Below are 24,922 nucleotides of genomic sequence, written 5' to 3'. Positions count from 1 at the left end.
TACTAATGTGACCCAGGATGAGGATGTAGGCATCAAATTGATAGGACAAGAAAATGCCAACTTTCTAAAAGTGGGATTTTCAGAATTGTGACTAAATATCCTACTTTACCATTAAAGAGGGCTTTTAATTACAATTCTTTAGACACCAAACTCGAACCGTCCACCTGCTCCCAATTGAAAGTTGGCACTTATTAAATGCAATAAGGTAACTCCAATGTAACACTTTGGGAGAGGTAGACCTTACGGGTAGGCCTTACAGTAGTGAAAAATAAATGTTGAGGTTTTTTGCTACCAGGACCTGTAAAACATAAAAGTACATATCCAACATTTTAAACACACTGCGCACTGCCTTCTGGGCTGTTCAGTCTCTTACCTAAGGGTGACTCATATGTAATAAAAGGAAGGCTTGGACCTATCTAAAGATTTATTTTGCCATGTCAAAATGGCAGATAAAAACTGAACACACAGGCTGCAAGGGCAGGTCTAAGACATGCTTGCAAGGCTACTTAGGCGGACAGGCCAACTAGTAGCATTTAATTTACATGTAGTATCACATTACTAGGGACTAACAAGTAAATCAAATAGGCCAATTGGCTGTAAGCCAAATTTACCATGTTTAGGTTTAAATCTGTTTTATTTGCATTTTGTAACAAAGGCCAACAGTAAGCTTCACATAAGTTTACCAGAGCTAGTCAGGTTATGCAACAATAGAGTGCAGCTCATGGAGGAAACCAGCTATGGCACCACTGCTAATGGCCAAAAAAGAAAAGAAAACTTACCCAACCCTCTCCCCCCGCCCCCAAACCCAGCCCCCGTCCACCAACTAAATTGCCAATGCAAGATAAGTTTACTGTTCCTCAGTCCTTGAGGCTCCCTGGGCTTCCCCTTTGGGCGATGTTGATAAACGCAGTAAGCGGAGGTATCTCGGACAGGTGAGCTCCCTATACTCAAACTTTACCATGTTTAAAGGAGAAATCACAAGCACTTTAACACTGGTAAGCAGTGGCAACATGCAGAGAGTCTTGAAGGTCAACATAAGCGGGTCCAGAACACAGGAGGGTGAAGCCTAAACGTTTGGGGATGAACCTGCAGAAAGGGCCAAGTTCAACATTCTTCCTCCTGTGTCATTCCATTTGACTTTTCATACATGTTTATTTCTTGCAGCTTTTTTCCTTTGATGTATTTCCCAAGACATACAGCGTAGGGGTTTCGTATCGCTTGGGCGAGCCTGGAGAGGAAAGGAGACAACCAGGACAAGGACAGCCCGGGCACGCGAGAACGCACCAGGTAAGCCAAGCCGGTAGCAGTCTTGGGGTTAGGAACCCTCCAGGTCTGCTGCCTGCATAATGCTGCATTCAGGGGCGGAGCGGTGCAGAATTCCATGGGGTTTTTAGGCAACTTTGTGGAATTCTGCTTAGTGGCACTCCACCAACTCAACCCACCCTTAGATTTAAGGTAATCTTGTCAGCAGGCCTTACTGGTCCCTGTAGCCGATCTATGCTCCGTCACGGTTTGACTGAACTTGTGACTTTGTCCAATCTAGCACAACCAGATATCCACAGTTGGTGCTCTGTGCTATTTGGCACTATTTTCACTTACATCTTTAAAATTGCATATATCGGTTCTACTGATTTTAGCAGTTTCGGTATTGATTAATTCATTAAAATATACTCTGTTTTTCTAAGTTGGTGTGGGTTTTGCGTTGTGTTTTCACTTTATTACTGGTTAAAGCGTTGCATAAGGGCCCCAAAGATGACTACAAGAAAACTGCAAATAATACAAAATTGTGTGGCTCGGATGTTGTTAAATATTCCCAGAACCCAATTGGCCAACCAATCACTGAATACCTTACATTGGCTGCTGATAACCGAAATAAAGTTTAAATCCTTATGTATTGCTCACAAGACACTCTGGGGCAAAGGTCCCCAATCAATCACTCCTCGATCTCATTTTATCGCCCTAGGAAAAGCTTACGATCAGCCAATTTATTCTTGGCCTTAGTACCCCAAATAAAAAAGGAAAGATACGGAGGCTGGTATTTCTCATACAATGCTGCTAAGCCCTGGAATGCCCTCTCACTTCACTTTCGCTCAGTGACACAACATCTCCCTTTCTGGAAGCTACATAAAACCTGGCTGTACCAGAACATAGTACGTTAACCAATAAGCCATTTTCATTGTTGTACTGTGTGACACTGCAAGCGCTGGGATGCCTTCTGGTAGCCATGCGCTCTAGAAGTGCTTCAAAATATTAACAACAATAACAAAAATAGTATACACTTTGTCTCTGAGTTAAGGCTGAGTGCTTTGTGCCAAGCTACCAGAAGGTTGAGCACAGACTAAAATGGGGTTTGCTTGTGCCTCACCCTGACAAGGATTGTGGTTCCTGCTTGAGTAGGTTTTCACCCCCTCAACCTTAACCCAATTTCTTAGAAAGAACAATGGGGAAGGCAGGGAAAACATGCACACCGGTCATGACTAAAACATTTAAAAAAAACTCCTTGATTGAAAGCAAAGCAAAAACTATTTAGCTCTGTATTCTAGGCACGTTTATGATAAGAATGTAATGTGTGATAACTGAGTGTACTTTATACATATAAACTAGTCCCACATGCATTGTAATGCTAGGTCTCCATAGAAGGTGCAATGATACAATAAACAGCCAATAGCATGAAGTGAGAAAGAGTACAAAGCCAAATCTGATTCTTTGTATATGATAAAGAATTGTTAACAATAGGCCCGCAGACAGCTGCAATGTCAAGCCAGAACTAACAATCATACAATCCATTTATGTGAACCATAGCTGTGGGTTTTTATATAAAAGAGAACTGGGAAAGGAGTTTAGAGCTAAGTGACATGAAAACAGAACATCTATTTTATAGTTTAAATAGCACTTGAGAGGATATACTGCCAGTGTTTGATAATAAAAGTATGTCAGGCCTTAGGCTTTAAGGAAAGCATGATATTCTGTGAACTAGAATGACTTTTATTGCGTGATAAAAACTTTGCACAACCACAGCAAAATTAGCTTATTTGCATATGAGCTTGCCACTTGTTTAAACAAGCATTTGCAATGCAATAGGTCTCGCATTTACAAGAGTTAGAGAGACAAATGCCTTCCAAAAAAATGACACTGCCATTAATTTATGTGTTGTTTTTAAAACAGATAAATAAAAGGCATTGTCATTTACAATGCCAATAGCTTAAACTCTCGGAAATGCGAGATCTATTGCTTTGCAAATACATTTGTGCTATAAAAATAAAACAAAAAATCATTAGGAGAAAGCGTGTCCTGCCTGCAACAGCAGGCAGGACAAAGATATTTGAGAAAATAGTGCTTGGAGGCTGTAATTAAAGCCTACCGAGTAACAACACACGTAACATGGGAGGTTACAAAATGAGACAAGGCGATACTAAGGAGGGACTACTAAGTCTATTGACCAATGAATAACCAGAGTGTACAGTGGACAATGATACAAGCCAATGAAAAATATGGGCAGACAGTGGGCGGAGCTACAAGTCCCTACCTGACTACAGCATGCCTCGCAGAGCAGCACATGTGCTGCCCAAGCTCGACCTAACAAGGGCCTCATTTTATGTAGACTCTAGGCATCATCCCATCGAAGTTGTGAAATTGTATGTTGAAGCAAGCAGCCGTAAAACCTGTGTCAGTCAAGCGATTCTAAGAGCTATGAGCGGTGAACGGATTCCAAATATTTAAAAAAGTGACGCCCCTGTTTATCAAGCAAATGATAACCTGAAGGCCGAAACAAAGGAAAACCTCTTGCAAAAACCCAACCTTTGAGTTTCTCATCTGTAGCTGTCTTTATCGAACGTCACTCTTTGAAATGACAAGTGTTTGCCATAGTTTAGGTTGTTAAGTAATAACTGTGCAGTGCTCCAATAGATATTTGCAAAACTGTGGAGTTAAGCTCTGTAAAAAAACAAGCTATTGCCATATATAACAACAATAACAATAGCAAGAATAACGTTATGCATTTAACATCATCGTCATTATTAAACTCATTGCTCTTTTCAAATACAGGGGCATATTATCAAGCACAGCGTAAAAAAAATTGCTGCTTTAGCGGCAGAAAACTGCCGCTAAAGTGGCGATAATGGGCTTGATAATATGCCGCAGAGAATTCCAATAGAAGCCCATGTTGACACCAGAACATGGGCTTCTATGGGACATCTCTAGGGCATATTATCAAGCCCATTATCGCTGCTTTAGCGGCCGTTTTCTGCCGCTAAAGTGGCGATAATTTTAACGTCGTTCCTTGATAATATGCCCCAAAGTTGTTTGACAGAAGCCACTCTATCTTGAAGCTCTGCGTAAGTTGAACACCTTAGCATGTTCCTCAGCAGTTTGAGGGAAGTTAGGAGCCTTTTTCTTGCCTTGAATGTGACAGAACGCCACAGTCTGCTGAGTAACACCCTCCACACATTCCTGGTCCCTGCTGAGCACAGTGACTTCTTCCCATACTGCAGAAGCGGTTTCAACTGACTATTCCCTGCCAGGACTGGCTGAAAGCTGATCCCACTGCCTGCGTCTGGTTCTTTGGTAACAGCTCTCCAAGGGAGGTGACTAACTGAAGCATTAGTGTCCAGAAATGTGACAAAGACCTCATGAAACTGAGCCAGTGGAAAAAACTGAGCATGCCGTGTGTGCAATGGCTTCCACATTGGACACAAGTGGTTATCACAAAGCGGCAAGTGGTGCTTGCACAGAAGGAAAAGTGCCGCCTTATCACAAGTAGCTCAGTCCTCCCGCATGCGCTATGTGTCTGTATGAGGAAGTGATCGCATGCCTGGATAAAGAAACATAAAGGCCTGTTCACAGTGGCATTTTGGAGCGCGTAAAGTAGTTCTTCTATAGTACTCTTTTACATACTTTTACAGGCCCCATAACGTATAAAATGGGAATGAAAAGGGAACATCCAGGGAATATTCATATACATTGGGGAACAAATAGAAAGGGCTGTGCCCTCTTTGTACATTTACTAATAGGGATTGGGGGGGGGGCAATTAAAAAAGGCATGTAATAGTATGTGAACGAGTACTCCTCTAGTACCAATTCCTGTACTCATATGCTTGTGTGAATCAGCCGCTATTAAAAAAATAACATTCCTGGGTATGGGAAGTAGTGACCCAATGGGGTCAAGTCACAAAACCATTTATAAGTAGTTATTTGCTCACAAAGGATTTATGAGTACAGAAAGCAGTATTACAGGAGTACTTATTTTTAGATAATCTTCCATGCCTTTATGAATCGGCCAAGAAATGTTCAAATCCCTATTTGAAAAAACAAAAACTCAAAGAGGGTATTGTCCTTTCTGTTTATAATAATTGTATATGAACATTCCCATTTTATTCTCATTTCAGGTGTTTAAGGCCAATTTACAAAGACATGTAAGAGTACAGTCTAGTCAAAAATGTCTTTGTGAATAGGCCTAATGTGTCTCTGGCTCACGTACAGTTGATGACATATAACCTATATTGATCTGACAAATTTGAAGAAAGGTACACAAGTGTTTGTGTTGCATGGAAATAGAAATGGAAAAAACAGAGTTTATTTTATTGTAGAATGGACTACACTTGCTCAAGTTTTTAATTGTTCCAGTTCATGACACATCAAGGCATACATCTTGTTTTTTGGGCCCAGCATAAAAAGATATATATGATATTCTAAGTAAATATCATACACAGGGTCACATTTTCACTGCTGGGTGAAAATTGTATCATTACCTATTTGCTCCATTTCTTGTTTCCAGAGCCACAAACGTTGTGCATACATTGTGCAAAATTAGGTTTGCATGAGCTTTACATGCTGCAAAATGCTTTGGAATACTGGTGACATGCTGGCAGCACAAGGGCAAGTCTATCATTCTCGACCTACTCGGTGGCAAAGACCAGTGTGAGGGCATAATGCTTTTAACAGAAGATACATTTATTGGGTCACAAGCCAACATGAGAAAATTGTATGGAGCCAAAAAGTGATTTAATTAAGATTAATAAAAAAAAGAAAAAAGTTGCATCCCTGAGGGGGGTGGACATTGAGGATCTAGCAGCGAAAAATTTCCCCCAAATTTTCCAATTCACTGTACTTTGTTCATGTTCTGAATGTAACATATTGTGGTTGGAGAATTTATAATGCAAATTAATCATTCAAAGCACTCCAATGCCCCTTTGGGCTAGAAACACGCTGTAAAAATACCCCTAACTAAATTAATTGGAAAAATATAAAGGAGAAAATGTTATCTTCCCTTGTTCAATCTTCACAGCCCAGCGAACGAACAACTAGCATTATGTTCCCTGCATTCGCCCTGATTTTCCTGGATCTCTGCATGATGTAGGTTCCAACTGGGTTACAAGTGCGCTGCATTCTCAAGAGCTTTTGTGATGTGGATAGATGCCCACTAGGAAAGAGGATGAGGTTAACCACTAAACCATTCCTCACGTGTCCAGAGCTGTGATCAGAGCCCGGCTCCTCAGACGCGAGAGGCTGCACACCCGGTCAATGCTCTGCCCCAGGCCTCCATTTATTTCAAACAGAGGGATAGGCTGTTTCGCCCTTTAACTAGAAGAGTGATCAAAGCTAAACATTTATGTTTGCAAGTGTTTGCTTTAAAACCAGCCAAACCCACTCTGTAATTTTCACAATCATTTATGTGACTATCCAAGAGAATATCTCCTTTTAATAAGTTGCCTGGTGCATACAGTGTTTCTCTGTCTTTCAAGCAAAGTTGTGAATGGACTTCTTAAATGTCTGATGAATTAAAAGGCAGACAAACAAAGCATGTCATGAATTAAGTGTTCTAAACTAGCCCTCTCCAGATGTGGGGCATTAACATGAAACGGTTTTATTGGGTTTCCTCCTGCAGGTGAGGAGTATTTGTCCGACACCATATGGACAAAAACAAACATCCCTAGTTCTGTACAGCTCTCTCCCACTGCTTCAACTTTGTTTATAATCAGCCTTTTGGACTTGGCCAGCATCGAGCTCCACAGCAGAATCTGGCATAAAAAAAGTTTATTGGTAATGTATAGGGGTGGGGTGCTTCGTAAGGGAAATGCCTCATGTAATTGGACCATCTAGTAAACAGTACTCTGACCTTTACTGTTAGCCAAAGCAATTTACGAAGTTATTCAGTCACATGGTCTATTTCGGATGCACCAAAACACTAATTAGGCAGCGTACTGCACCCACGGGAATGCAAGAAGCAAACTTTTAGAAGCCCTGTCTATATTGTTTTGCTATAACCATGCATAATAATTTCAGTGTTTGAACAAAAGATCTAAAATCAGAAGCCTGAACAACAGATCTAAAATCAGAATCCTGGACATCAGGTCTAAAATCAGAAGCCCGAACGACAGATCTAAAATCAGCAACCTGAACGACAGATCTAAATTCAGCAGCCTGAATGACAGATCTAACATCAGCAGCCTGAACGACAGATCTAAAACCAAGAGCCTGAACGGCAGATCTAAAATCAGCAGCCTGAGCAACAGATCTAAAATCAAAAACCTGAACAACAGATCTAAAATTAGAAGCCTGAGCAACAGATCTAAAATGAGCAGCCTGAATGACAGATCTAAAATCAGCAGCGAGGCCTGACAACTATGAGTCCAGACCTGGGTAGGACCAGTTTTGTCAGATTCAATTTAAAATCCGTTTATATGTGACTGCAAATGTGTTCCCTGCTAGCTTGCCTCCCCAAATTGACATGTTCGTGAACTCCATAAACAGGACACCAAAAACTACTCTGTATGGTAGGACAAAGTTAACAAACGTATCACAGGAAGGCAGGACACTGCAAGCAGAATTGGACAAGAGAGGCTTGGTCATAGCAGCCAGTCCAGCTCTGAAACCAGACCTCAAGCCTGCAGCCATCCTGGGAAATGCCATGGAGGGAAAAAGGTCAGTCTAGACCTGGACAACATTTAACTGGAAGCCCCTGATGACGCACGACCACCGTTGGATAAAGGGTGGGAAAACATTTACCAGCAGCACCCATCCCCCTCAAAACCAAAATATCAAAATAATTCAATCCCAGGACTGCCTATTCCGATCCTTGCGTACATTTAGCAACAGTTCTATCGGAGATTCCAGATCATACACTCGCAACAAATATTCGAGTATGTCAGGGGTCGCAGCGAGTGAAGACAACGATTCCTACATTGATATGTTATAGGTCTATTGGATCAATGGATTATTATGTCATTGGTTCATTGACGTATCATTTCCCTCTGTATTTCCTAGCTGGAACTCTTTTGTGAAACATCAGAAGATTTCCGAACTACAAAAACACGGATGGATCTCGGTAAATTATTGACCAGAGGAATCCTACGATGTAAAAGAGTTGGCACAAACATATTGACAGCGTCATCAATGGCAGATCGTGATATTTATCTTTGTAAGAGCTAGGGATAGCAGGTGCAAAAGTTGTGTTTTCAATGAAAAGGATGTCTATTTTTTTTTCCTAACATCTTAGCTTCATTTCTTATGTCTTTCTATGTCATTGACCTGGTAAGACGACCATATATCTGAGGACGAACTGGCATTGTTTAGGTGCAGAGCAGCATCCGCATCATTCAATCTTAAACAGGTTTTAGCCCAGCCTTTTAATGTTCACATCAAGGCATATAGTGGTTCATATACCAAAAGGGCTGAATGAGGTGAGTCAGTATGGTACTACTGAATCCGAAATTAAATTTCTATAAGTACTTTCATAGCAGGAAAATTACAGAGGCACTAAACTATTTATAAATTAAATATGCATTATCAGATAATAAATGGTTTTGCTGCATTTCCTGTCGGTTTGAATCAAGCACAGAAATAATGTTCTCCTCCCCATTCTCTATTTGCACCACCTTCTAACTTTCACGTCAACATTCTATGACTAACAGCATAGCTTCCTTCATTTCCAAGACAGTGGCTGTGGATGTGTGTTAACAGAGGGACTGTCCGCCTTAGTTTCCTATTGCTGCTTTGTGCAGGGGGATATACCTGCCCCGAAAATTGTTTTTTTTATGGGATGGTGCTATCAGCAGTGGCAATATTGTTTCCTCAGCCACTTTTATTTTGTTGAGCGCAATGTAGAAAGATCTATTACACAGGTGGTAAAATATAATTGCTAAACCATAAAGTTTACCTCGTGGCAGAAGAGCAATGTATCGCCCGCAGAATTCTTAGACAAAAGCAAACATGCTTTGATTTCTTTTTGCTCACACACAAATGGATCAATGCTTCACACAGGATCTTTCCAGGTTACATTTTTCAAACACAATCTTGGCAGCAAAGCTAATACATACTCAAGACTGATATAACTTAAAGAAAAATGCATGGAATGGAAAACATATATAGTAAAGGGAAAAAAGCAAGAGTCAGAAATAATAAGCAAGAATAAGTATCTGGAAAAAATTGAACATAAATAGTTTTACCTCCAGGACAATGCCTCATTGCCATTTTACATCTCCTGGATTCGGCTATGGTAGGGCACTGAATTGAGTCCTTTGCTGGCTTTTTCACAATCTGCCTGGTTCTTGTTTCGAGTCCCCATTTAAATCCACATGTTTTGTTGCTTCTGCTGCATACTCCCCACTCTCTCCAGGGGCCAACTTCACATCCCTCTGTTAAACGCAAAAACAATAATACTCAATGAACACTATTGTTTCAACATGTAGATATTGAGACAAAATTGCACTAGACAAGGTCTGCCCTGACACAAACTCCCTGTGGAATAAAGTGTCGACTCATTTAGCAGCCTTTACTTCACTCTCGGCTTGATACGAATGTCAGTAGCAATGGAAGTACAAAAAGTACAGAAGCAGAAGATGGGAAGCTGGTGGTATTTGCATATGTTTCTTCAGTCTATGGTTCTAAAATAGAACCTCAGGTCACCAGACACCGCTGAACTGCTTCCATGCTTGGTTTCAGATACAATGCTCACTCCTGTCTTAGGTGCTTGAAGAAAGTAGTTCCATACTTATGTGAGAGGAACACTTGGGTTACAGTTGTTGAAAGACTCCCAAGGATGCTGGTAATTTTTCTCTTATTTTTCTGACTGTGGATTATTTAATGTTTCCAGTTTGCATCATGTTTTAAGCATGCAAGTTCTGGTTCGTGAATGAAGTAGCAACATGAAATATGAAGAAATTAAATAATGCACAAGTATTGTTAGCACGCTCAAGTATTCCATGAGTGGTGTTCTCAAGAGCATTATGGTTTTTATTTTTTAAATCAAGTGACGTGTCTGTCCTGGCTCCTTCCTAGTATGGAACAAGTCTGAGGCTAAATATCCTACTGTTTGAAAGGCACACCCTTAGATAGGGAGACAAATCAAGTTTATCAAGGTGGGAATGACAAAAAAGTAAATGCTTAAGATGAGAGGAAGCGACTTCCTGTGGACCAGATTTTCAAAACCTTACTTTGTGAGTAGTTGTGTCTAGCTACCGTCTTAAGTGTGATTTACACCTGCATTTCAATCATGGATTCACAAAGCATATTTTTGTGTACCGTTTTAGAGGTGTTTTGTTTTTATGCAGCCTAAGGTGGGGAAGGTGCATTTAATGGAGAAAGACATGCTCACTCATGGAAAAAAGCTTTGTGACTCACAAAATATTATGTTTCATGAATAGCTAGTTTAGTCCTGGAAATTCACATGTAAGTCACACCTAAGCCTGTCGTAAGACACAATTACTCACTGAAAATGATAAAAAAGAATTAGCCCTGAATATTCAGTAATTCTATCTTTAATAAAAGGACAAAGAGACATCTACTCATTGAAAAAAGAAACGTAATAAATGTAGCCTTGAAAGCAAGACTAAATCTAAGGCAAAGATAAATGCAGAGTTCACCATAGCAAAACATATTCAATCTAAAGATGCTGATTATTTATTGGAGGGGATATGATGTTTGAGAAAGTGTGTATTTTCACTTCGAAATTACAGGGCACAGGAAGCTGATACCTCCTGACATGACTGGAATATTCAACGAAACAGGACACATTTGTGGATCTAAATGATGATTGTGAGTCCTCTTTGATGGTAGTTAATCCCTTATTATCTCTGTCTTCTTTTGTACTAATTTTCTTCCAACTGTTTTCCTGATTCGTTTATTATACCCGTGCATTCAATATATTTTATTTTATTTCATTGCATATTTTTGACCTCATGGACATAGCCTCATTGGGCTATTGAACTCCTGACAGATATTCTACAATTTTTTTGATTACAGACATAACAAAGTACAAAAACCGTAATAACTCAATACATATGGCATACAGTTGTCCTATGAAAATTTAGTGGATAGGAAGTTATACAGGGCAGTAAGAAAATATAGACTCCTCCTTTTTCCAGAAATATTTACACTAATTTTACATTATTGACGACTATATTTGTAGGGCTATCTTTGATGAGTAGAGAGGATAACAACTTTACTTGTGTAACTGGACAGAGGAAACTCCTTTGTTCTCAGACACAAAGATGAGAGCAGGGGAAGGGCCTATGAGTAAAATGAAAAGAGAAGAATCGAAATAAGGGGAGGAAAGGTGTAAAGGCCTCATTATTAAAATGAAATGTAGGCTGTGGCCCAATTCTTTGTGCACAAAGTGTACCCACTTCGCCACTGATCTGCTATACTTTAGACAAAAGCTTTGAACTCGGATGTATACTAACACTTGAAGCTAGATATCACACAATTATAAATGTATATATCATACATTTTTCCTTCAGTATTGAGTTCAGCATATTAAACGTTTAAGACACTTCGGGCCAGATGCACGAAATTCTAATTTTGCATTTCCTAAATAGCGACTCTGTAGTAATGGCTATTTAGGAAATGCAAAATGGTATGTACAGAAGCTGCGATTTCATAGTTGCGATTTCTACAGAGTAGGAATATCTATAAGGGAATCACAAATAGGAAATATGCCATTGCATTCCCACCTAAGGAAAAAATAGGAACTGGTTTGCATTTCCTAAATTGCGATTTCCTAATAGGAAATCACAATTTAGGAAATGCAAAGCCAAGGGTGCCTCTAGGCTTCAGGCCCCCCTGGGGGCACCCCGAATTTCCTAGTGCACATGGAAGCACACATATGTCCTAATGCATATGTGCTCTTCATGTCACATTAAAAATGCATTTTAAATGATTTTTATAAAATTTGCACATGGTTACCATTGACTTTGGGTCGATGGTAATTGCATTTCCTAAAGGCCCAATTTGCATGTAGGAAATGCTTTGTACATGTGTTTTGGGAATCGTAAATGGGTAATCCCTATTTGCGATTCCCTAAACTGCGGTTGCCATTTGCGATTTCCACTGGGTAGAAATCGCAAACTGCGACCACGATTTAAACATTGTGCATAGGACAAGCACATTTAGTATTTCTTAACGTACTGAAATAGAGATTTGGCCAATTAAGAAATGCTAAATGGCTTCATACATCTGGCACTTTATTGTTTGGTGTTCTTAGAGAAAGACACTATCACTTACACTGTGAATTTTGCAATAATTGGGTTATAATGAATTTACGTCATTCAAGTGCATTTTGTTTTATGTTGGAACAGAGCAAAATGTAACAAATATAATTGAAGTAAAAAGCAGGCCAGTGTTTTTACTTTATATTAAATCATTTACAATGGATTGTATCACATGGTTTGTGCATTTTATTAGAATCACATTGGTAGATTCATGTTTCATGTAGCTGCACAAGCCAAAGTCTTACTCAGTGATGTAATATTTGGACTCATCCGCCAGAATGTCTAGGGAATTTATCAGGTCACCACAAGACATATAAATTTCTGTTCTAATTAATAAAGTGAAAGAATCAAAGGACGGGACGCTTTCAACAAGCATTTCATGAAAGGCACAGGTGCGGGTGCTCACATCACAGCCAGGCTGAAGTACTCACCCACACATTCCATTGTCTCTTCAAATGGTGCAAACCCATCAGGGCACTCTTCAAAGCAGCGGCCCCTGTGCAAGTAAAATCCAGCTTTGCACTTCGTGCAAAAATCTCTGCTGAAGCAGGAATCACAATTTTCTATGTTGCATCCTAAATTGAAAGGCAGAAGGTGTTGAGATACAACAAGACGAGACATTAAGGACACATTAAATGAGACACGTTTAAGATAATGAGAGAAGTATACTTGTATATACGAATTTCATTTTTCTCATTTCGGTTTCTTTTTTCATGTGCTTATTAATTTAACAGTACAAAACTCAGATACAGTCCCGTTACCTTCGGTGAACGGGGGTGTTTATGAAATTTGCCCCAGTGATGGTTATATCACAAGTTTGTTGCCTGACTCTTGAAGACTGAAAGAAATGCTACAATAATAAATGACATCACTATTGGAGAATGTTATAATTGTAAAGCTACCAGCGTGAAGACTTTAACAATGAGACGATTGAGTTTTACAATTATTTGGTGAAATTCTGAAATATAACTTCCTTCAACTTAAATGTGTCTTCATCACAGTTATTAAACAGGTGTTTTGTGATTTCTTAAATGTTAAATGCAAGTATGTTTGACAGTATATTAATACGACCTGTATACCTGGGCATGCCCTATTAATATGACATTTCAGGCCTTTCATGCACAGTAGCATCACATTTTTCACCTTCTTCGCATTCTCTTGTGAATTTTGAAATTCTTCTAAAAGTTTGAAATCGATGCGACTGACAGGTGGAATACATGATGCCTCACTCTCGAATTTAGATTTTTTTTGTGAATTGCACCTTACGTAGCATAATAGTGCTGCTAAACATCCTAGGCTCACCTCGGGAAGATATGAACAAATATGCGTAGAAGATGTATGTGATTCACATCACATATCTAACAAAATCCACAAGGTACATAATGTGCACTTTCTAATTTTGTTATATATGGATGTGCTGAAATGTGCAGAGGACACAAATGAGGACAGAAGAGCAGAGCGCCGCCCCCTGGTCTCCGTGTTCATTGACATATACTGCACAATTTGAGACAAGACCTGCAATAGAATGTAGACCTCCATAGAAGAGGTGGCAAATACCACAATCATGAAGGTAAACTTTCAGTGACCAAATATTCTACATACCCTATAATCTTGAAAAAGGAGAGAAAAAAAAAAGTAAATCCATGCCAATGCCTGGTATGCATACAACTCCAAAATGGGACAGTCTCACAATTGTCTGCTGCGGAACCTTCAATGTTTTGTAATACACATGCGCCACTCTGAAGGGTATGATAATGGATTGCCATGTTGGTGTGAGTAAGGTTGATTTACTTGTTTGTGAATCAGGCACTAAAGGCTTTGGCACTGAGTTCATATTAGTATGGGCGATTTGATCCTTTATGGACCCCTGCAGTTCTGGAACTCCGAACAGCACGCACCTTATGCTTTCTCGTGCACATTCTTTGGGAGATGCCTCCTTGACATCTGTCAAATCAGAATATTTTCATAGGTGGCATTAAAAACAAGTAAGGGCACGTTTTTAGAACTATAAACTTGAAATGTAAAATGAGAGAAGTGGCTTTAGAAATGCATTAAATAATTGCTCCACTGCAAAAAAACGGTTATTAAAATGATTTTCTTCATGAAATCGTAAAGTCGTGCCCTTCCTGCAAGTTTGTAGTTTCCACCATGTGCAAAAGCAAAACAAAGATGTAAGTTCAAAACCCTGTGAAGGTGAAATGAAGAAATGGATCGCACTTTAAACAAGTATACTCACACACCTTATAAATCAAAGGCATATGTAAAAGAAACAGCACCGTGTGCAGACGTATGACTTGGCATCAGTATAATCCTGTCATCAGCTTTCTGATGTTACAGCTAGGAGCATTCGGTACTCATTATTTGCAGTCTTAAACTGGTCTTTCTAAGGTTTTACACAAATCCTTGCTTTTCCCCCAAATCCAAGAAATATAAGAACTTCCTGAACAGCAAAAACTCTCAAAGGAAAATTTTCGCATCCATAAATTAAAATAAAATGACAAGTGTTGGGTATTGAAGCCCAGCATGGAAAAGAAAATAGAGTAAAAACGAGCTGAGCTTCATTGGTTTCCCTCAATATTTCAAGAATAGAGAGAGTCCATGTATGTGTTGCTTCATTTTTAAATACATTATTGTGTGACAACATCATGAACCATATTTCAAGACTTTGTATTCAAGTTAAACAATTGTGTAACTAATCAGTTTATCAATTTACTGAAAAACAAGCAAACTTTTTTTTATGACTTTTGCAATAATCCAGGAACTATTTCAGGGAGACCAGTATTACTAACGCTAAACGGTGCAGGGTATGAAGAAAGGCCTTCAGCTGCGGTAGTTCGTCTTTGTACATAGGTCAGCTTCGTGGTTCAAAAGAAGTCACACGATCCTCTGCTTTCTATCGAGGGCTCTACAAAGTTGTCCTTGTAAGTAAAGGTTTAAACTCAGTAATTCTATGATCTCACAAATCTTGTCTTTTGTGATCACTTATTCGCCCTTTCCTATGTCACATGTCCCTTTGTGTAACATCTTTTGAAATAAAGTTTTTGTAACTTTAACTAAGTGTTAATCTTTTTTTGGGGGGCCACCATCCAAACCAGTTTGGATGGTGACCCCAATCCTTCGCAGTTCCTTGTGGGGTGCAAGTCAGTTACAGTCTCCCTTATCAGGCAAATGATTTGCCTCCTCTCTCCCCTTGCGCCGATAACCTCCGTGTGGAAATATAAAGCGTCAGGGGGGTATCGCGGTGTAGACAATACTTCAACCAAGGGACTGCGAAGGAGTTGGGGCCACCATCCAAACTGGTTTGGGGCATCACTTGTGGTCTGAGAGGCCCTATCACTGTATGGGCACTCATGGAGGACTTCAATTCCCAGTATGCAGTGGCCTGGTGGGTGGAGCACGAGATGTCCTGCAGCCTCGGAGGTGGAGGAGGGGCAAGTAAGCACCTGACTGGGAGTGGCCACAATAACAGCTAAAATACCAGCAGACCCCCAGGACATTGTTTTAACTTTTGAAACGGGCACTGAGGAAGCTATTATAGGTTAAACGCGTCTGCCTAGCATTTCATTGGTTGTTGTACACAGAGCGCTGGTAACTATTAAAGTCAGTTGCAGTTTATCCCGGAGGTGTCTCGCGCTTTTGTCCTTACCTGGACAAAGACTGGCTGTTGTGTGTCGCCAGCTTGCAGGTGCTGGCTTAAGGGAGACGCCCTTTCGTTCTGGAGTATCACGGAACACCTGCAACCCTTGGTTGATATATATATATATATATCCTATGCTCTTGAAGAAAAAGACATCGGCACTTGCGGGGAGAAAATAATCCAATATTTATTGGATCTACAGTGCACACAGACAAATTTAGGCAAAGCGCCTTTGTCAATGTCAGCGGCTGCTATTCTGCATTCCTTTTTGTATCAATTTCAGTTGCATTACAATTAATAACATAAAATATGGACTTCCATAATTCATACAAGAAACTCTTCATGAGCGCCATCTTGAAACGTGTTATTTGCATTCAATAACATGTAAATGATAAAAATTTGAACAGTACTACATAATCAAATGTATACGTCAATCAGATCTGCATTCATATGTCCTTCTATGGGCTACATAATGCCCAAATGTTTATACTATGGGCAGTAAATCACATTGTTTTATTTATTCCGATTACGTTTCATTTAAAATCCTCAATGAACCAAATTCCCTAGCTCATATGGAATTGTTATCGTAGGCGTTATCATAGAACGTATTATTCACATTCTTTGCCATGTGGTGGATCATTGTTTTATTCCAATTCATAATTGGGTTTACATATAAATCCAGCCTTTCTGTTTGCAATATATTTATTATGGAAAACTCCAAATTATGGCATATCCATATGGACAATCACGCCCTGTATGGGCAGGGTATATATTCGCTTATTGTGTAGCAATTACATCCTCATGTATCACCTGAGATAGCTGTACTGGCTTTATAGCGCTAGCTAGTAATGTTATAATTCTACTATAAAGACATCTTCCTGTTATTCCTTCACTTCTGGTGTAGTAATGTATCTTCCTACAGGTGTATCCCGAATTCTTCACTGCTGTTTAATCCTGTAGGTATCTTGGTCTGCAAATTGATTATATATCTAGACTCCAATCGGCAGAGTTTCAGTTCCCTGTCCCTTTCTCTTACATTTCGGGGTATGTGGTCCAAACAAAAAACTTGAGTAGATTCCTGTTACTATTGTGATGAGATTCAAAGTGCCTTCCTACAAGATAAGAGCTATCTCTGTTGGTTATCGCTCTCAAATGTTCAGGCATATGTATCTTTGTGGGATGTCTGGTGTTTCCCACGTATCTCAGTTAACATGGGCATACCAGGCAATATACTGTGTGTTTCGTGTTGCAATTTATGAAATTCCTAATCTTCCTTGGTCCTGGAAGACCAGGAATTTCGTAGGTGAGCACCTTATTGCTATTCGCACAGGCCTTGCACTTATGGCATGGAAACCTTTTAGTTGTGTAAATGATGTTTCCAATCTTTCTCGGGGTATATGTCTTTCCACCAATTCATCCCTAATGCATCTTGATTTTCTCAATGTAACCAAAGGGTAATTTTGGAGATTCTTGCAAATGACGAAATATGATTTCAGAATCCGCCAGTTTTTCTGTAGAATACCCCTTACATTTCTGGCCGCACTACAATAATTTGTGATAATTCTAAAGTTGTTCTGTGTGGCCTTCTCTTTCTTTTGTGGACTCTTCTTCAGTATGTCTGCTCTTTGTTGTTGATCTACTCTGTACTACTCAAATCTTTTGATGCTCTAATCAGCAGCCTTTTAAAAATCTATATTTCTAGAACTGTTCCTTTTTATGCGTAATAGTTCCCCATATGGGATGCTGTTAACTAGTTTTGGGGGATGGTTGCTGGTGGAATGCAACACTGCATTTCCTGCTGTCTGCTTCCTATATAGGGCTGTGCAGATCTTGTTGTCGCTGATGAATACTTTTAAGTCTAAGAAATTGACCTGTGTGGAACTTATCTCACAGGTAAATTTTAGATTTACTTCATCGTTATTTAGGGCTGATAAATTTGTCTTGGTGGTTTCTGCTGTTCCTCACCATATGATGAACAAGTCATCAATGTATCTTCTCCAGTATATGGCTCCCTGACCAGGCCACCTGCTTCTCCCTCCAGCCTACGAAAAAGTCCACGAGGCTGGGGGCAAAGCAGGTGCCAATGGTTGTACCTTGTATTTGTTTATATAGTTGGTCTTGGAAAATGAAAATGCTATTTAGACAAAAGTCAGAAAACTTCATTAGCATTTCACTGTGTTCCGTAAATTTTAGTGGATGTCTTTTAAAAATATTTCACTGCCTCCAATCCATCTTTGTGAGCCATGCACATATATAGGCTGGAAACATGCAGCACTATCTTCAAATCTGATTCCCACATAATTCCCTCAATCTGATTCAAAACATCTTTTGTATCTCTGGTATAAGAAATCAATTGTGATACAAAGGGAAATAGAAAATTATCAACATAAGTCGACATATTCTCAGTTAAACTACTGATGGATGAGACAATTGGGCGTCCCAATGGATGAGTCTTTTTCTTATGAACTTTTGGTAGGTGGTAGAAAGTTGGTAATAGTGTATGTGAAGTTGCAAGGAATTGATATTCTTCTATTGATAGCATCCATTTTTGGTACCATTTCAGTTTGGAACTTTATAATACTGTTCTTGTTTTCCATAGGGTAGTTAGTATAAAGCTGTTTAAGTTTTTCAATTGCCTGAGAGCCTCATTGCAATAGTTTTCTCTTGTATGTAACACAATATTACCTCCTTTGTCTGATGGTTTGTAGACAATGGTTTGATCTTGGTGTAGATTTTTAATGCTTTTCTTTTTTGACAAGTGGTGTTCATTTTTTTCTTCCTCACATCTTTTATCCCTTTCATATGCAGGGTAAGTGTCTCTAAGTCATTAGCTGTTAGAATGTCCATATGTTACCCTGCCTCCATTCGTGTTCTTTTCATGATGTTTGAACCCTTCAATTTGAAGAACTTGTGAAGTTTTAGCTTTCTCGAAAACTTAAAAAGATCTATTCTAAGGTAACTGTGACGCCGCCCCCTATTGTGCACAGTTTTCTCATCAATAATTTTAATATAAATGTTGCAGTTATATTCTCAATGATGTCATAGAAGATCTCATGACTGATGTAATATGTGGGGTAATTAGCAGCGCATGGCAAGGGAACAAGTTATAGTTTCCTTAGGGCACGAGTTATAGTTTCTTGAGATAAGTATAACTATAACTGCTGGATTTCTGTGGTTTTGTGGGTCTAAAATTGGAACTGAAGTATAATGTCCCTGTAACTTTATATTTTTTTCAGTGAATTGTTAAGGATTTTTACAATTTATTTTCTAACTATAACATCCCTGTATCCTTTGGTTTTTTCAGTGAATTTCTATGTTTTAAAAAAAAATTAATTCCTAACCATAATGTCCCTGTAACCTTTGTTTTTTTCAGTGAAAGTATAAGTATAGAAGATATAAAAATATCCACTCTTGAAAGTGTATCTTAACATCAGGATTGCTGTCTGAGAGTAGTTGTCTCTTAAATTCTTGCTATTTTCTTCTGGTTGGTATTCAGAATGAGGCAATTCTAGAGAATTGTTTCTTGCAGATTTCAGGTGACACACATGCTTTCATCCCTTATCGATGGCTGTGTAAAAGATTGTTGTCCTTACTGCTGGGACCTGTTGAATGCTATTCCTTATCCCTTGATCAGCCCCAGCGAATTTGGGCCTAAGGCACTTTACATAATTTTGTCCTCACCTGCCCTTGGTATGGGCAATCTTGGAAGCCAGGCAGTGATTAATTTGTGCTGTTTTTTTGCAGCTGATGTGCAACTGCTCTCAAATTTGGGAGCATTAATTATTTTGTCATCATGAGATTTTAACCGAGAGCAACAGAGAGAAAGCTAGGAAACAGAAAAAGAAGGAGAAACTAAAGGGTAAGAAAACATCGATAAAAGAAGAAATCTGGGATAGAAAAAACCTTGGAAGAGCAAGGTGAAGAGACAGGAAGTGTAGAATGATCAAAGGTGCATGAGGTGGGATCAAGACTATTCAGCATTGGTATGTAACAACTCTCACATTTTGAAGTGCTGTTGACTGCATATAAGAAAAACATTGGGCCCCTGCATTCACTTTTATGCGTGACATAAAAGCAGAAGTATTATTTTCTCTGACTGCTTTCTATACAGACAGCAGACATTTGTTCACAACATTTTTCCCTGTAAAGGTGAAGCCAGTGGGGCATGCTTTAATGTGACAAACTGCCTTTTCCCCATGCAATGAATGCAAGCAACTTTGTGAATGCCTGTATTCAGTACATGTGGCACATTAAAGCTGGACTCTTTGGCTTTGCCTGTGCTGGTTTTCTGTTGCAAGTGAAGCCTGCTCTGGTTTAACCAAACTCAAAAGCATGTGCAGGTTGCATCACAATGAAATTGAATATCTGGTGCACGTTCTTTTGCAACTTTAAATGCTTTAACTTTTTCATAGATGCTCTAGCTTAGACGTTGTTCATTGTCGGTATCAGCGGAATTTTGTAATTAGATGTCACATGAATGCTGATTCTTTGTATCTACCTTTGGATTTAATCAAAGTTTTCAAGTTGCCTGTCAATAAAACCAAAAGCAACATGTATAAATAAAAATAAAAGTGTTTAGCATTGTATGGTAGTATGGTGTGTGTCCATGATAATGTGAGAATGTTGTCGTGGATGCTGTAATTTTTCTGTTATAGGGGTCAGAGTGGTTGAAGCAAGTATCAATGCTGCCGGTGTATTTCTGCGGTAGTTTTGGAGATCATTTCCGATATCACTGTGTGAAACTCTTACTCTAAAAAATTGTGTGTGGGTGTCCGCTATTATATTTTGTGTCAGTGGGTGATTTTGTGACAGTTTATTGTACGAGTGTTTGATGTCTGTATATGTGTGTGCGCTGGTAATGAGGCGTGTCGGCACTCGGATAGCAGTATCAGTGTTCGGGTCTGCTGCTTTTTGCTATGGTGTCACAGGGCAAAGTCGGGCAACGAAAGCAGAAGACACAGTAGCCTTTAATGCCTTTGGGGTCACTTCAAGTCTGCATCAGTGCATTGTGGGTGGCGCAGCTCCACAGTGCTGAGAGAGCCGATACTCTGGTGCTTTTTGCAAGCATCCTTGCCTTCTGCAACAGGTTGCAAGGTAAGTGGGTCATTTGTGCCACACGAGTCGTGGCCTGGCAGCATGAGTGCTTTTGTTCAGTGCCTCTCTGCCTGCATAGTCCTCGCTCAGCTGTGTATTCCTATCCCCTGCTGGGACACACCCAGCAAACCCCACATCCCATTGTTCACAGCTACCCATCATCACGAAGAACAAAAGCACTCCACAGAGGAGACACTCGCTAAGTGATGACCAGATCCAAGGGGATCCTGGCAGGACCCTGGGAACGCAGGTGGCCCTCGTTTGCAGTCAAGTTATTCATTTTTAGTCACAAATGACTCTATTCATGCTGTGGCTCTCCAGAATATTCCCCCTGTAGAAGGCCGCTTGGAGCAGCCACATACAACTTTTTTCAATGCTGTGAGTTCATCTTCTATTATCCCCCTCGTACCTGGCCCACCCAGGGGGAAATTCAAAAACAATTGTGGGAGACCGCACTTGTTTTTTTTCTCCAAATTTGCTGCGGATTCATGGATCGACTGACATTGCAGCAAAATTGGGAAAATGGTTTTTACTCCAGGCGGGGTCCCTGTGCGACTCCACCAGCAGGCCTAGGGGGTAAGGGTATGCTTACCCTGTCTTCTTTTAAAAAAAATATTTTTATTGGATTCGGATGAGTCTGAGTCCTAAGATGGCTGGCAACACTTCCTGGTTGAAGTGTTGGTAGCCAATCAGATCTCAACATGAGATCTTTTGGATCCACAGAGGATTTGCATCCCTAGATATATACATTTGTTTTTTCTTTAATAACTTCAAACCTATTGAGCAGTATTACACCAAATCACAAAAAGCACTCTTTCTGAACCAAGAGCTAGCTTTCTGCCAAATTTGGTGTAATTACGTGAAAACGCATTTTGGGACCCCCACCACTTTATCTCAGCCCAGATCTCATGAATCATCCCGAAACTTTCAAAACAGAAGGAAGGGAGTTCTAGTGTTAGGCAGTGGGATAATAGAAAGTGGGCGCCTATGACAAGACTGTATCACTATGTGGATAGCAACAACCTACTTATCATTGTCCAAGCTGTATTAATACTTAGGTTTTAATTTTGAATGATTTAGGATAAGAAGTTGTATTGCCCAAAACCACATCATCACTGCACCATCTCTTTAGCCCTTCTTAATTTACGGTGGCATTTGAAATGGTAGTGCAGTCACCCTATTAGATTGTTACCTAGACAAAGTGTAAAACATCAGTACTCCAGTGGCATAGCTTGTTGTTCAGTGTTGGAATGTCTACATTTATATTACCTTTCTATAGATGGGAGTTTACTTTTTCTTTGAGTGATATTTCACAGTGCACAGATCCATCCCCACTACTTTTTTTAAAATCTGCATCATTGAATAGATACAATAACTTGGTCTTTGCTGGTTACTGTATCCTCTACATCCTTAAATCCTTAACTATAGATTTGGAGAACGTTACATACCGATATAAAATTAATCCCTTTAACAAATTGAAACTTAGTCAACAATCACAACAAGAACTTTGCATTCCTCATGTTGGAAGGCGGACATGGTGAATTGCCTATCCCTAGCCTTTTGAGTATAGAATTGTATTTGGCCAATAACTGGCAATGTATGTAGCCACAGCTGTGTTGAAGTCAGTCAAGTTCAATTTTTGCAGTTGAGGAAACAATTTGTGTACTTGGCTTCCCCTCAAAGAGTGAGTACCTTGATGTTCTCGTGTAGTGATGCTTGGATTATGCAAATGGTAGCCACCTTGTCATTTCATGAGATCTACTTTCCCATTTGCAACGATTGTGTAATTTAATATTTCATCTCCCTGCTGAACTACAGTACAGGCACCTGTGAGCCCTGCTTTGGCTTCCAGTCACCCAATATGTGGGGTTTGAGGCATGTTTCATTGCACTTCAAGTAACTTAAAATCGTGGTCCACCAGTCGTAACCGCTAAATTGAGCAACTTTAACCCACTCTCATGTAGTGGCCTAGGCCATAATCCGTCCTGTAAAACAGCAAAGAATACAAAATAAATTGCATTTATTGAAGATCATTTTCAGTCTAGCCTCTCACCTGTGGAACATCCTCTGACTGCACCAAAGGTCCATAGATCACACAATTGCTAATGAGGCGTTTCTAAAATGCTAATTTTGTTTTGGTGTTCACTACATCCATTCTCTAACCGTATTTCTGGTAATAGTTCAAGGTGACCCCATGATTACACATACACAGAACATTAACATAGCGATACTAAACGACCCAGAAACAGAAGGTCGCTGATGTATTGCAGCAGAGATGAGCCCTCATTTGCCTCGAGCTTCTGAACACCCTCCATTGCCTGGCAGGTTGTTCCTGCACCTGTCTAATGCAGCCTGAGCACATCTCACACAGACGAATAGTGCCGCACCTATGGCCGCCCTGCTCTCTCTGTCTGTGGCAGTGTGTACCCTTTCCCAGCCCTTGTGGGCGTAAGATCCCTAACTGCATGCTCCAAGCAGAAAGGGTTGAAGCCAACTCGGCCTTTCCTGATCACGAGCTCAAAAACTGAGTACCATTCAGTTGATTGCTAGTAAAACATTTTATTATACTCACTATAACGTTTAAATATTGGCTGTGGTAGCAAGGCAGCAATTCTGAACTGAAATATCACAATTTGTGCTTAGGATGTGTTTGCTTGATGAACACATAGGGCCTTATTTACAAAAACCTTTAAATTTGTACGTTCAGAGATTTCCTCCTGTGCTTCAAAGTAACCTATACCTGTAAAGCTGCTACACTAGCAGGATAGCAAGCTAACATTTTGTGAATTTCTATTTTTTATAGACATTGCTTTTCGAATAATGCAACATTCTACAGAAGATAAAATGGTGGGCTGTCAAATGACAGCATCTTTGTGCACTTGCACATTTTGATTCCTATTTTAGCGTCCAAAGGGTAACTATTTTTCCTTGTGGAGAATCCCCTTCTCCTACATTCCTATGAATTTTAAGTGTGTACTGTTTTAATTTCCACACTGGAAAGGGATCGACTCCAGCCCTTGGCAGGAGCAAGGCACATTTGTGAAATCTCACATGTTGTAAAGGCGTTCTCAAACTTTCATGGTGTACCACGCTATGTGACATGCAATCTGCAATCCCTGTGTGCGGTTTATTCCAACACAATATTGCACATGCACCAGTGCCCTAATGTGTAAAATGTTAAGATTCTGAGCCCTCATCGGTAGGCCACTGGTGCTTGCAACACCCATGTCCTTGTCAGCGCTGTCGACCACAGTACCAAATCAAACACTAACCATCACATTCATACACATTTACAATAGGGACTATTACAGGCTTCCAAAGCTATAAAAAGGGCTTGGGCGACAGGTATTAATCATTGTTAATGTACATTGAATGAATGTGCCGTTTTGACAAATAAGTGCCATGTGGAGCACTGGAAACCTCCGGCTCAAATTAAGCAATTATCGTGCACTGACGAATATTCCAGGAAATAAAAGACTTTGTGAGGACACGGTTGCCTTTTGTGTTTATCTTACACCTATAAAGTCAGCCTTTTGAGCTGGTGACATAGATTTACATGAGTACATGAATTTGTGAGTGGCCCATGCAGTACTAATGTTGTCCATTTACACAATTCACACGACAAAATTGCACTGTTTGACCCTGAAAATGTATGTTTCTTTTATTCAACTCGTGTCATCGTCTTGAAAGACTGAAAAGACGAGCA

The 24,922-nt window shown here is 39.8% G+C and overlaps 1 protein-coding gene across 1 annotated transcript in view; it reads right to left on the bottom strand.

Annotated features, from left to right (window-relative positions):
- Nucleotides 1–24,922, bottom strand: part of RSPO2 (R-spondin 2) — a 375,735-nt gene that overhangs the window by 107,681 nt on the left and 243,132 nt on the right. Inside the window, exons 4-5 of the mRNA XM_085605093.1 lie at nt 12,917–13,060; nt 9,444–9,632 (exon numbers count right to left, since the gene is read on the bottom strand). Of these exons, the coding sequence (XP_085461219.1) occupies nt 9,444–9,632; nt 12,917–13,060 (333 nt within the window). The remainder of the gene's footprint in view (nt 1–9,443; nt 9,633–12,916; nt 13,061–24,922) is intronic.

This window comes from Triturus cristatus, chromosome 5_1 (genome assembly GCF_964204655.1).
Source record: "Triturus cristatus chromosome 5_1, aTriCri1.1, whole genome shotgun sequence".
In the NCBI taxonomy this organism is placed as follows: Eukaryota; Metazoa; Chordata; class Amphibia; order Caudata; family Salamandridae; genus Triturus; species Triturus cristatus.
This window is presented reverse-complemented; position numbering and strand designations above follow the sequence as displayed.